The sequence below is a fragment of the Camelus bactrianus genome, chromosome 13 (genome assembly GCF_048773025.1).
Source record: "Camelus bactrianus isolate YW-2024 breed Bactrian camel chromosome 13, ASM4877302v1, whole genome shotgun sequence".
Classification (NCBI taxonomy): Eukaryota; Metazoa; Chordata; class Mammalia; order Artiodactyla; family Camelidae; genus Camelus; species Camelus bactrianus.
The window spans coordinates 78,755,399-78,768,822 of record NC_133551.1 but is presented as its reverse complement, the minus strand read 5'-3'; the positions used below and the strand labels follow the sequence as shown (position 1 = coordinate 78,768,822).

The 13,424-nt window shown below is 60.6% G+C and overlaps 1 protein-coding gene across 2 annotated transcripts in view; it reads left to right on the top strand.

Annotated features, from left to right (window-relative positions):
- PRKCZ (protein kinase C zeta) overlaps positions 1 to 13,424 on the top strand; it is a 93,388-nt gene that overhangs the window by 67,374 nt on the left and 12,590 nt on the right. For both annotated transcript variants that reach the window (XM_074377667.1, XM_074377666.1), the window contains 4 exons: positions 707 to 785; positions 1,578 to 1,630; positions 3,907 to 4,095; positions 6,930 to 7,027. In XM_074377667.1, the coding sequence (XP_074233768.1) occupies positions 707 to 785; positions 1,578 to 1,630; positions 3,907 to 4,095; positions 6,930 to 7,027 (419 nt within the window). The remainder of the gene's footprint in view (positions 1 to 706; positions 786 to 1,577; positions 1,631 to 3,906; positions 4,096 to 6,929; positions 7,028 to 13,424) is intronic.

Genomic DNA, 13,424 nt, shown 5'->3' with positions numbered 1-13,424 from the left:
CGCCCTGGCCGGCTGGTCACGCCCGCTGGACCTGGAGAGAGAGAAGGGGCTGAAAGTCAGCCGGTCCTGGGCACAGTGGGGTGAGGAAGGCGGCCCTGGGGCTGGTGTGCTGTCACCTCCTCCAGGACAGGGAGAGGGCCCCAGTCTGGTCTCCCCCCGACACCACCGGGGCATAGGGTCCCCACCCAGCCTGCGGGGTGACCTGGCTCACATCCTTCTAAAGGTTCTTTTCACCGTGGCTGCCAGAACCCACACAGGCACACGCACCCTTCCACCCCCTGGATCCACGTTAGTCTAAGAGGTGGGACCAGCCCCAAAGATGCAGGCCGTCGGAGGCTGAGGGACGTGGTCCTTGCTGCTCGGTGTCCACTAGGGACCTGCCTCGTTGTGCGGTCAGCTGTGGAGCCCAGAGCTGAGCTGGGCTGGGGCCTGTGCCTGACTGCGCAGGATGGGGGGCTGGGGGGTTGCTAAATATTATGTAAAAGCACCTGTTTTATACAACCCCTGTGGGCGAGGCCACAGCCTCGGGCTGGGTTGGGATCTGGTGATGTCCGTGTTCCTCTGTCCTCGCTCAGCGCAGTGACGTAGCAGTTGTCACGACGTATGCTACAGTGTGTGTCACAGGCACCCGGAAAAGTCACGCTGTGTCTCCAGAAGAGACACCGTGACGCCGCCCGGTCACTCTGTATCGCCCGTGTCCCCGCAGGATTCTGTCATGCCCTCCCAGGAGCCTGCAGTGGACAAGAACGACGGCGTGGACCTTCCTTCCGAGGAGACCGATGGAAGTAGGGCCGCCCGCCTGCCCGTCCTCCCCGGGAAGCCCTTCCTCCAAGCGCCAGGGTCTGGAGCTTGGCTGCGTGCTGGGGGCGGGGGCCGGGGCCGGGCTCGTCCCGGGCACCCACCTCCCAGCGCGCTGCCTGGGGTCCTGGGCTGGGGGCTTTCCCCCTGTGCCTGCCCTGGGGGTTCTGGAGGACACTAGTGCTGCGGCCACCGCGGCCGCCCCGCCCACACGCTGGATGCCATCTGTGCGCACACGGCATGCTGTGGTGTAGTTCTTGGGTTTTAGTGGGGTTTTTGTCCTTTTTGGAGGGTGGGGGAGACTTTTTTAATGCTAAGAAGCATTCCGAGGGTGATTTTGACGCCAGGTGGACCGACGGCCCAGCTCTGAGCTACAGTTACGCACTGTTAACGAGTGTGTGGGGGCCCTCGCCCGCCCCTCGGAAATGTGAATCCCGTCCCCTGGGACAAAATGAGACCCCAGAATATAGTCCACTCAGCCCGCACCTCACGTAAAGGAGACTCTTAGCCTGCAACTGTCCACCCACCCACTCACCCGCCAGCCGCCCACCCGTCCCCCGTGCACTATGAGAGTAGACTAGAAGGCTGGGGTCTCTTGACTGTCGCTTCTGGGAGAATCACCAGGGGAGCTTGTCACACATGCAGGTCCCCAAGCCCCAGAAGTTCAGAGTCAGACGTGGCCACCCCGAGCAGTGCCTGAGGGGGAAGGGCCAGGGGTCCCCGTGCCGCGGGCCGTGCTCCCGACGCCTGCAACACCATTTCCCTTCTCTCTTCTCTAGTTGCTTATATTTCTTCAACCCGGAAACATGACAGCATTAAAGATGCTTCTGAGGTGAGTATAGAAACGGGCTCGTTGGTGCCTCCAGAGCCCTTTGTGGCCCATAGCTCATTTCTGGGGCAGTTGTGGAAATTTAAATGTGAGCTCGCCGTCTGGGAACTGTCGTCCATCTTACACAAGGGTGTGGTCTGTGGACGTCCGAGGCAGATGGGTCAGAGGTTTGGCACAGAGGCGCTCTCTGAGCAGGTAAATGAACAGAGAGCAGGCGAACGTGATCAAACGTGACCTGCTGTGGAGTCTCAGAGCCGAGGGTGTGGTGCTCAACCCTGACAGCGATGCAGAACTGGGGGTGCGGGGTCGTGGCTGAGTCTGTGTGAGCCCTGGTCTCAGCCTGGGTCAGGGGACCTCTCTGACCTGAGGATCCTCTTCTGTCAGGTTCTGGTGATGATTGCACCTTTTGTGAGGGTAAACTGAGAGCATCTGTCTAAACGCTCGGTGCCGTGCCCAGCACGCAGGATGCTCTCCACAGCACTGACCGTTCGTGTGGTTGTCTCCACACCAGTCCAGGTGGCTCAGGCCATCACGGGGGCCACAAGGGGCACAGGCGACCTCCACAGAGGGAACCCCGTGCTCTTGTGCTTTGAGACAAGACTGGATGGGATCACTCGTCATCTTGGTCCTCCCGCATGGCTGGCCTTACTACAGGGGTCCACGCGCAGGGATGGCCCTTGATTGGCTCTGCCCTTGATCCCGGGTGGGTGGGCCCAGGGCCGGAGCAGGCTGCCGGGTGCTCACCCCCCCGAGAGGGCTGAGTTCTTCCTCTTGCATCCAGCCTCCAGATTCTTACGTTTTCTCCAGTCGCTGTATGTCCCCTGTGACGGTGGTCCCATCCTGTGGCAGAGACATTGGTGCTCACATGCACCTCTCACTTGGGGCACAGTCCTCTGGCTGTGGGGGAGGGGTGTCCAGCATGGCAGAGTCTGTCGAGGGGTGAGAGGGGGCGCCCAGCCCGAGACTGGCTCCAGAGGCAGCCTGCTGTCTCCATGGCTGGGTCCGGCCGGGGTACCTCCTTCATGAACCCCCAGGGGCTGCTGTCCCAAAGGCTCTCTGGGGCCTGGGGCCTGGCACCGTCCTCTGCTGTGGGTGTGGTCTCCCCAGCTCCCACCCCACCCAGACAGCAGAGGGTGCAGGGCTGGCTCCGGAGCAGCAATTTGTATCAAATTTCATGGCAAGAAATTCTTCCTTTATTTCCAAGTGCTTTCAGCTCCCCTAAGCAACTCTCCAGTGCTCAGCCGACACTGAGCAGGTGTCCGACAACTTAACCCAGTTCTGACACGAGCTACCGGGGATCGCACCAGATCCCACAGGTTATGGGCTCGGTCCCACAAGCCTGCCCCTCCTCACACTCTCTCTAGATGCCAGTCTCAAGTCCAGGTTGTCACCTGGGCTTCTGACCTACCGCCTGTAGATTGGAGGTTCCCGTAGCTTCACCTAATTGGTTACAGCAGCTCCCAGGATTCAGAGAAACAGTTTACTTCCCAGATCACTGGTTTATTATAAAAGCATGTAACTCAGGGCCGGCCAGCTGAGAGAGAAGCCCAGGGCGCGGTGTGGGGAACAGCTGGGAGCTTCCTCGCTCCCTCCGGGTGAGCACGCTGTCCCCGGGCCCCGCGCCTTCCGACCAGTCCTTTTGGGCCTTTTGTGGAGGTTTCCTTACACTGGCATGATGACTGGATCATCGGCCACTGGTGACAGGTTCACCCCCAGCCCCTCTCCCTCCCTGGAGGTCGGGGTGGGACTGAAGGTTCCAACCGTCTAATCATGGGGTCATTCCCCTGGCAGCCAGCTCCATCAGGATGTGCCCTAGCGGCTTCCCCGAAGTTGCCTCATTAACATAACAGAAGACACCATGCTGGCTGTGCCCCCGGAACGGGGTCCTAGAATGAATGTGTATTTCATGCTATAAATCACAAGGTCCCGGGTGGGCTGGGGTGAGACACTGTGCCCCTGGGGAAGAGCAGGTCACAGCTGCTGTTCTCAGCCACCATCCCCAAAGCCTCAGGGAGCAATAACACCCGGGGAAGGACACGCCTTTCCCACTGTAAAACTCACCCGTCCTGGTGGGGCTGGACCCGGGCTCCCTGCTTGCTCGCAGAGGGTCCTCCTGCGGCTGGTGGCGGCTCTCGGACGTCGTGTGTGCCCTTCAGGAGCCGCACACACAACTTGTTCTGGGGCCTTACTCCTGAGTGGGGTGCGGACGGCAGTCTTTGGGACCTAGAGTGGGCGGATGAGGGTCCCCTGCCCACTTCCTCTTGCCTGTCGCCACCCAGGACCTCAAGCCGGTTATCGACGGCATGGATGGAATCAAAATCTCTCAGGGGCTCGGGCTGCAGGACTTCGACCTGATCCGGGTCATCGGGCGCGGGAGCTACGCCAAGGTGCTGCTGGTGCGGCTGAAGAAGAACGACCAGGTGTACGCCATGAAGGTGGTCAAGAAGGAGTTGGTCCACGACGACGAGGTGAGGCCGCCACGTGGTGCCGCCTTCACTGGGGGGGCAGCGGCACCAGACGCACCGCCGTCTGCGTTGCACAGTGCGCGGCCTCCACGCTGCTCTCTGCCCCTGGGCTGACCCACTCTGCGCCCATGACTCTGAGTAGATGGACTCACCCCTGTGCTCTCGGTCTGCTCCTCGCACTGAGCATCACGGCTTGGGTTTCATCCACGTGGCAGCGAGCATCCATGCGCCCTTCCCCGTTTTTCCTGCCTCGAGAACACTCCGTGTCATGGCACACCCCGTGTGGCTTATCTGTTCATCCACTTTTGGGCACGGGGCTGCTTCCACCTTTTGGCTCGTGTGACTCTGCTGCCGTGAGCGTCCGGCACAAGTGTCCCCAGGTCCTCTGGGTTTTTTCCTAGGAGCAGGACTGTGAGTCACAGGGTGAGTCTGTGTTTAACAGCAGCTGCGCCATTTTACACTCCCCCCAGCAGCGCCCAGGGTCCCGGTTTCGGCGCATTCCTGTCCGTACGTGCTGTTTTCTGGTTTCTGATCATCGCCGTCCTGATGTGCACCGGTGGCACCTCACTGTGGTCGCTTGGCCGTCCCGAGGTGACAGCGCTGTTGGCACCTTTTCACAGGCCTCTTCGCTTCCCACACTTGTGCTTTTTCTTTGACACCTGACTGCAGGCCCACCTCTCAGCAGCAGAAGGATGACTGGGCCAGGCAGCAGTGACGCTGCTACTCTTCAGAGCTGCTGACACGTGAGCCGCAGGAGGCCTCCCGGCCCGCCTTGTGAAGGGCAGAGCTGGGGCTGCACTTGTGAGCTCACTTGCCCTCTCGGCAGGGTGCATTTGTGCAGTGCACAGACTGCCCAACTGGCCCCTCAGCCCTGGGTGCTGAGCACACAAGTGAGTTTGGGTGTCTGTGCCTCACAGCTGGAGAAGCTGAGGCTCTGAGAGGTGCTTGGCCAGTGTCTTCACTGCTGGTAGCAGCCCAGCAAGGGGATTCCAAACCCCTTCCCGACTGGAGAGTCAGTGGATGTGTGAGGGCGGGTTTGCAGAACCCTTAGAGAAGGGACTTTCAGAAGGGAGTTGCTGCTCTGATTCCTTCTTGGCACCTTCACGTGGTCTCCCTCAGGCCGAGAGGCAGAGCTGGGACTTGGAGGTGGTCTCGAAAGGGCGTGCGTCTAGGAGCTGGTGAGCGGGAGCCAACTGTGCGTTTATGGGGGACCCTGTGCCCCGTGGACACCAAGTGGTGGGAGCCCCCGCATCCTGACCCCTGGAACCTGTGACTTGAGCATACGTGGAAGTGGGGTCTTGGGGAGATCATCCTGGATCATCTGGGGGGGCCACATGCAGGACAAGTGTCCTTTTAGAGAAAGGCAGAGAAAGACTTGAGACAGAAAGAAGCAGACACCCAGGGAAGTTGCTGTGAAGAGGGAGGCAGAGGGGTGCGCTGAGGAGCTGGAGGTGCTGGCGTGGGAGGAGCAGGGCCCCGAGTGGCCCTGGAGGGCACCCGGCCCGTCCACACCTGCTTAGGCAGAGAGAGCACACATCTGTGAGGTTTTAAGGCCCACATCTGGGTGCTTTGTTCCGACAGCATCGGGAGCGCAGTGGGAGACCTGGGGGCTTGGTCTCCAATGAGGTTAGGGGTGGGGAAGCAGGGAGGAGTCTTGGTGACCCTCCAGGGCTTCCTTTCTGAGCACCTGGTGACCTGGTGCCTTTGGAGTGCAGATGGCAGGGGCCTGTCCAGAGCTCTGTTGGAGGCCCGCTTTGGACGTGAGATGCCCAAGTTGAGACCCCAAGTGGCCACCTCAGAGCAGGTGGGGCTGAGGGGGTGGTGGAATCCGTCTCAGGGACGGATGGCGCCGTCTCACCTGAGGCATCTCCTCGGAGAGAGGGAGGAGAAGACAGGGCTCCGGCGTGAGCCCTCGCGGGAGGAGCCAGGTGGCCTCTGACCCACCAGCGGGACGCTCGCTGAGGGTCCGCCGATTTCCCCAGCGTCCTTCAGGGGAAGCAGCCTGCTTGGGACACAGCCCATCCCCTCTTACTTTCCCAACCACTAGGGTATGAGGCTTAACCTGGGACGTCTGGGAGCCTCGTCCAGCTCTGCCTCCTGGGGTTGGAATGGCACCAAAGCCATGGAGTCATCATGACTCTAAAGCTGATTTTTCCCCAAGTTTCGGCGGGGCTTGGGAGGGAGGCAGCCCTGTCTTAGGAGCTGGTGCTGGGGAGATGCATATGGGGCCGTGGGAAACCCGCCACACTTTGTATTCTCCTTTTTTTTTTCGATCAAGTTCAACAAGCATCAATACTTTGCCATATTTATTTTTTTTCTCTCCCTCTCAAACCCTATCTTTTTTCCCCATGTTTCCTCCTATCTTAAGTGGAGATGATAATACAGATCTCCCGAGGCTGCTGTGGGCAGGGCGTGGGAGCTGGTGATGGTGGGAGAGATGGTAACAGAGGATGGATAATGAGAGGATGGACAGTGATGCTGGTGAAGGTGGTGGGTGATGGTGGGAAGGTCTTGGAGATGGTGTTGGTGGCGGGGATGCGTGTGATGGTGGGGATGGTGGTGATGATGCTGGTGGTGAAGGTGGCGGGTGATAATGGACGAAGTGCTGGAGATGGTGGTGGGGATGCGTGTGATGGTGGGGATGGTGGGGATGATGCTGGTGGTGAAGGTGATAGTGGACGAAGTGCTGGAGACGGTGATGGCTGCGGGGGTGCGTTTCTTAGTGGGCGTTTTCTCCTCTCTGCATTATCTTCCCTCGAGCAGAGTTGAAAGGCATTCCTCTCCTGCCTCCCCTCCCCAGGATGCCTGTGAGGCGCTCACCCCGGCTTCTGTTGCAGGACATCGACTGGGTGCAGACGGAGAAGCACGTGTTCGAGCAGGCGTCCAGCAGCCCTTTCCTGGTCGGCCTGCACTCCTGCTTCCAGACCACAAGCCGGTAAGAGAAGGGGCGTTTCTGGGTCCTGCTGGTTTCTGATCCAAACTCTGTGGAAGCTGAGTTGGCGTGAGGCTTCTGTAGGCTTCGCCCTCTTGCAAATCTGGGGGCTTTGGGGGTCATCAGACCAGCTTTGCTGTTCTCACTGGCTGGTGTCAGATGAAGTGCATCCCATGCAACTGAAGCCAAGTGCTGTGATTCTGCTCACAAAGTGTTTAGCAGCAGCATCCCCACTGCTGCAGGCGTGGGGCCGGGGCTGGATGTCCCTGTGCATGGTGGGGGGGGGGTTGTCTGTGCTTGGGGACAATACTGATTAGTGGAATAAATTAATAAATACTAATAGCTTCACTCAAGCTTGTATGCACCAGAATTCTGTTTTAAAAGGTTTGAGGACTACTGGTCTAGGATATTCAATGTATACGCGGTTTGGATTTTTTGGGGCGGGGGGGACCAGATGTCTTGAACTCACTCGGTTTGTTTACTTGAAAAATTACTGATTCTGTCCTGGGTCAGGGCCCTCGAGGCCCGCCTCAGGGCTCAGTGACTCGCTCAGAGGGCTCCCAGGACTCAGCACATTGCACTCAAGGCTGAGATTATTGCTGTGAAAGAATGTGAAGTAGAATTTAGAATTTGGCAAAGGGACACGGTGCACGTGGCAAAATCGGGAGGAAACCAGCCGAGCTGTCCACGCCCCTCCCTGTGGAGTCCCGCGGGACACCTGGAATCCCTCCAGAAGTGGTTGGGAGATGCAGGGGTTTTATCGGGGTGGGTCCTGTAGGCACCCCTGCCTAACATGAGCCGGTGTTCCAGACTCCCAGCGCGCAGCAGGTGCTCGGCGCCAACCACGTTGTTCATGCACAAGCAGTGAGCACGCGAGCCTCGCTCCTCCCTCGGGGACGCTTCCCGTCTGCAGGGAGCCGCTTCCCGGCGAGGTCCGGCTCCGGCCAGCCTTGCAGGAGGCCTTTCTGCGCAGCAGTCGGGGCTCTGCGGTGTTGGCTCATCTGCTTGGTGCTTCGCTGTAAATCAGGGCAGCAGCTCCCCCCACATCCCCCTCACCTCTCTCCTCATCTTCAGTCCCCTGTTCCCACCCGCACTGGCCTTTCCCCCAAACCTGCGCTTGTCCCCTCCCTGGATCTCCCTTCCTCTGCCTCCTAAATGGGTCTCGGATTCCTCCCATTTTCTCCCCCTAAATGCAGCCACAGCCTCCTGGGGGTCCCCAGGCCATCAGGTCCCCGATGTTGGAACTAAACCGGATTTGGGAAGCACAGATCTGAAGTGTCCGCCTCCTGCCTCAGAGCCCCCTGGCTACTTGCCCACTTGCTCCGAGGCCTGTGGACAAGGCCCTGCAACCAGGCTCCAGCCTGGGTCCCTCTATCTGTCTTTGCCGTGTGGCCCAGCGGGCCCTGCCCTGTCCTGCCCTGCCCTGCCCTGCCCTGTCCAGAGCCCACTGGGAGGGCCCGGCAGTCAGAGGGGCCCCGAGCTGTGCCCAGTGCACTTTCCATGCCTCCCTTTGGCACCGAGCAGTCTCTTGGAATCATGGAACAGGCCCAGGGGAGGGTATCCCCGACCCTACCCGTTCCAAACGGATTCCAAGACAGGTTTGCTTTGTTGGGGGGTTGACTTTTGTAGGAGCTGGCCAGGCGTGAGTGTGCTGGGGTGAGGTGTGTCAAACTCACTTCCTTCTCCACTTTCTCACTCACTCTCTGGAAACCTTCTCCAGGTCACGTTTCCCAGGTGTGTTAAGTTAGGTCTTGAAAAGAAATCACCCAGTAGGCGTGTGCGCGCGACCCCTGCGACGCACCCACGGCTGTAGTGGCTTCGCAGACTGACGCTTAGAAGGCTTGTTTACAACCTTCGACGGCCGCAGTCGGGAGGCCTCCCAGGAGGAATTCGTGTCCGCGTCTGGTTTCTTTGCCTCTTCCTTTCACAGAATCTGTCAGTGACCTCTAGGAGCACCCGAAGCTTGGGTCGGTCAGGACACGGTGTCTCCCCAGACTGTTTTTCTGTGCTGCTCCGACCCCGGTGTGTACATACCTGTCTCCCCGCTGGCTGAGAGCTCCCTGAGACGGGGCCGCGCGGGGCCTTTCTGCACCCCAGGTGTGCGGTTGGTGCTTGGAACCTCGTCAGCAGTCACGTTCAAATAATTTCTTTAAGGTGCTGTCGCATCCTTGGTACAAATATAAAGGGAGCAGGTGTCAGAGTTTATGTGACTTGCTAGTTAACGAGGGACTGGTAAGAGGTCAAGGCCAGCTCAGAGGAGAGCTCAAAACCCCGCACACGCTTGGGCGGTCGGGCCTGACAGGTGGTGCGGAGCTGCTGGGGGGTCGGGAGGGGTGGGTGTCTGGGGACGGCGTTGTGTGCGTGTCACTCACTGAGTTGGAAAGTGGCTCGGAGACGGCTGGGGACCCCAGAAGCAGGTGCCCTGGAAGGGTGGGAGCCGGCAGAGCCCGGTGCCCCCGGAGAGGCTGGTCCTGGTCTCGGTCTTCCCAGTGCCTCTCAGTGTCTCCTGCCAGTGGTACAGGCAGAGCCTCACAGCCAGCAGCTGGGGTCCGAATTCCAGCCCCTCCCGTTGTGACCCACGCGACCTCCCTGTGCCCATCTCTGGCCTGGGGCAGGGCGAGCAGGGGTGCCGCCTCCTGGGCTCCCGGCGGGGATGAGTCAGTTAAGATGTGAGGGTTTACAGCCAGGAAGGCCCAGCCCTGGGGATCTGTTCGTAACAGGAGCTGTGGCCGCGAGGGCCTTTCTCCTTGCTGGTGCCGGGTCTCTGGACCAGTGGACCAGCGCCTGGCGTCCGGGCCCCGGGGCCCCCAAGCCCCTGAGGGCCTGGGGTCAGCACTGCCCTCCGAGGCCCTCCCTGCCATCATTAGTGTTCACCGTGCAGAACCGGAGTCGGGAAATCAGGGAGGCAGCGGCACACCCCAGGTGGGACGTCAGGGCAGCAGCAGGGGACTCAGGGCTCGGATGATGACCCCCGAGGGTGGTGCACGGCCACCTGCCTCACTCACTCCGGGGCTGGGATACCTGCCAGCAGCCGCCCCTCTCCCTCCGGGCTGCTCCCTGAGCATGTGGCCCCGAGGGCCGGCTGTGGAGCCAGAGGAGCTCCCTGGGTCCTTGAGGCGCCAGCAGACATGGGGGCACCCATGAAACTCTAGGCCGTGCCTGCGGGCAGCTGCCGGCAAAAACCTGGGGAATAAAACGCAGTTTCTCAGAAGGTTGGCTGCCCGAAGGGGGTCTCTGAACCAGAAGAAAATAAGCATTTCTCTTTTTTCTCCCCAAATCCAGTGGTGCCCATCCAGGTTGGCGTGTTCCCTGTGCACTGTGTAGATGGTCATTTGTATCACTGCGTGTATACAGTGGGCGCAGAGCACCACACATGTGCAGTACAAGTGGTGCAGTGGGGGCTAACATAAAACAAACATCCATGTCGTGGACAAGCCACGCTTCACATCTGCACAGCCCACCCATCCTTTCCAAACAGGAGCCACAGTCAACTGCAAAGCCACCAGAACAGGGGAAACTGTTTCCATTTAAGCTGTTGCAGGAGGGGAGAGACTGTGGCTGAAGCTTTCTCCCCACGCCCCAACATGAAAGTGTCCTGACCGCAGCACCTCTCAGATCACAGGGGTACAAACTGCCCTTAAAATACCTACAGTTAATGCGCTGTTCCAAAGTGAAACCGTTCTCAGAGTCTTGTTTTACGTTCCTCCGCGCACGTGGACGTGGTCTTCCCTGTGCCTCGTTTGTTTGGTTTATGGTGGAGCTTCCTGGGCTCTGTGCCACTTAGATGCTTAAGTAAATTCTTCTGGGTTCTCCAGGGCTTCTAGATACTCACTGCCACTCTCGCTGAGTGTGTCGGTCGCTGTAAGTTGCACCTGAAGACTTGTCTGCGGCTCCAGGGAGACCTCAGCCTGGGCTGGGGGAAGACACGTGTGCACACGTGTGCGCTGGGCTGGGAGTGCGCTGAAAGCAGGAGCGAGGTCGGCCGGGGAGGGCAGAGCCGCAGGCCAAGAACCTCCCAGAGGGACGGGCGCGGAGACGTGTCCCTGGGGCGGGGGGCTTGGGGAAGGAGGAGAAAGGGTTTGAAGAAGGGAGGGCGTCCGAGGCTCTCCATGCCATTGAGGCTCCGGGGAACCCAGGCTACCGCAGATTCCCTGCGAGGCCGTGTCTCCCAGGGGCATCAGGCCTCAGAGCAGAAGTGAGGACACTGTGTCTCCGATGCCAGGCAGTGTGGCAGGACTGACCAAAGCAGGGAGCTCCCTGGGCGGAAGGGGAGGTCTGGACGTGGAGAACCGCATGCTGAGGTCGGCAGGGGATCGTGTGTCCAGCGGGTAGTTGTGGACGTGGGGGCCAGGGAGCCAGGAGCCAGGGAGAGCTCAGGCCACGTGCAGGTGGTGAGGGGCAGCTTGGGGGAGCAGAGCCGGGGCCCAGCTCTGACCCTGGACAGACTGCTTGCTGGGGGATCAGGGAGACGGGCTCGGGGCCCTGGTGATAGAGGGGGTGCTACCTGGACACACGTGGTGCGAGGACGCACCCAGAGGGCCATGTGACCTGGTGGGAACCATCCGCGACCTTGAGATGGCAGGTGCCCCCTCACTTGGGAACGTGAGTCACAGTACTTCCATGAGACAGTGACTTCGTTCCTGTCATAACTCGGACCCAGAATAGGAAGAGCCACAGTGGGTGACGCAGTGGGTGACGCAGTGGATGACACAGTGGGCGGGCGCGGGCGGAGTCGCGGCAGCCCTGCTCTCCTGCCCACGCCGCGCCTGCGGCAGGGAAGTGGCCAGAATGCAGCCCTGACCCCTGGGCTCCGGAGCGGGCGGCTCAGGCTGGCCCGCCCACACATGGGGGAAAGGCCCGTGCACTCAAAGCAGTCGAGACTCACCCGGAGCACCCAGGGGGCTCCAGGGGGTTGGTGCGTTTTGAAGGTCTTGTGGGTGGACCGCGCTGTCCAGAAACGCTGTGGGCAGACGTTGGTAGCTCGTCCCAAAGCCCTGGACCACGAAGACCCTCGGGACGCGGCCTCTGTCCGCCCAGCCGGGCGCTGCATCCTCCTGCCGCTGTGACCGCACACGGCCCTCCACGAGGGCCAGTCCTTGTTCCTTCTAAATCTGGAGGGACCTGGCCGCTTCTGGACCAGGGCGAGTCGGGCGGGGCGTGTTCTTGCCGTGTGTGCGCGGGTGGGGCCACGCTCTGTGCAGCCAGTGTCCCTCGACTGTCCCATGAGGACCTGGAGGCCCCACACTCCCGCTGCCCGCCCCAATGCCGTGCCCCATCCGGCTGCCGCCCCCCAGGACAGGGTCTCTCTTGGGACGGCCGTGGGGGCTCCTGTTGTCGAAGTGACTGTCAGGACCAGACCTGAAGTTGTGCTCTTGCCACCCATTACGGGACGTCAGAAACCACATGAAAGGACGGCTTCTTTTAAAAGATTTGACACAGTTTTAAAATGCAGGGAGGGGGGAGGAGCTGAGCCGGGTGCACACCCAGCCTCCGATGGGGGCGCACTCTGCTGCTTGATTTCCTTTTTGCGCTTTTCTTCTCCGTGTGGACCTGAGGCTCGACCTGTCCAGCTCCAGAAGGGAAAGGAGCTGCCTTTTGGTTGGGATTTGTTAAGTTTACGAATCACCTGAGGAAAACAGACGTCCTGACACTGCAGGCGCGTCCTCCTCAGGCACGTGGTTACCCGTCTCTCCTGCTCCTTCAGATTTCAGAGTTTCCTTCGTGCAGATTTTTCACTTCCTCGCTTAACTTCTGTCCTGCGTGTGTCTCTCTTTTGTCTCTGCGTGGGGGGGCCTTTCCTTCCGGGGCAGCAGCGTGCTGCCCGTTGCCCCACGGCTCTTCCTCCAGTCACTTTCAGGGGTTTTCTTGGGTTTCCGGATGAGCACTGACACTGTCGCCCCCCAAGCCGATGCCTGCGTTCATTTCTTCCTCTAATGACCTCGGCCGGGACCTGCCGCGTTTGGGGGCTGGGGGTTGTGGGCACACCTGTCCCCTTCCCGACCCCGTGGGAGTGCCTCTGGTGTCCGCACGGTGAGTGCAGCGCCTGCTGCCGCAGGCCGCCCTGGTGTCGGGGAAGCCGAACCCAACCACGCTAGCGTTCCAGACAAACTGTCGGCTCGCACCTCGAGGGGCCGGGGGTGTCAGGGGCGGGAGGGAACAGCGGGGAGCCAGGGGGGAGGCGGGCTGTGGCCGTGCCACCCGGGAGCTGGCGTGCCAGGACACGGGGGCCCGAGATGGAGGAGCTCAGCCCTGGGCCTCTGGGTGTTTGGTCACAGCAGCCAGGTCGTCTGAGTCACACAAAGCAACGTCCTCAGAGTCAGTCAGCACCTGATGGCCCTGCTGGGGTTTTGCTCAGAAGAAAGGTTGACGGTAGTACTAACGCTGACCTGTAGAACTGAAG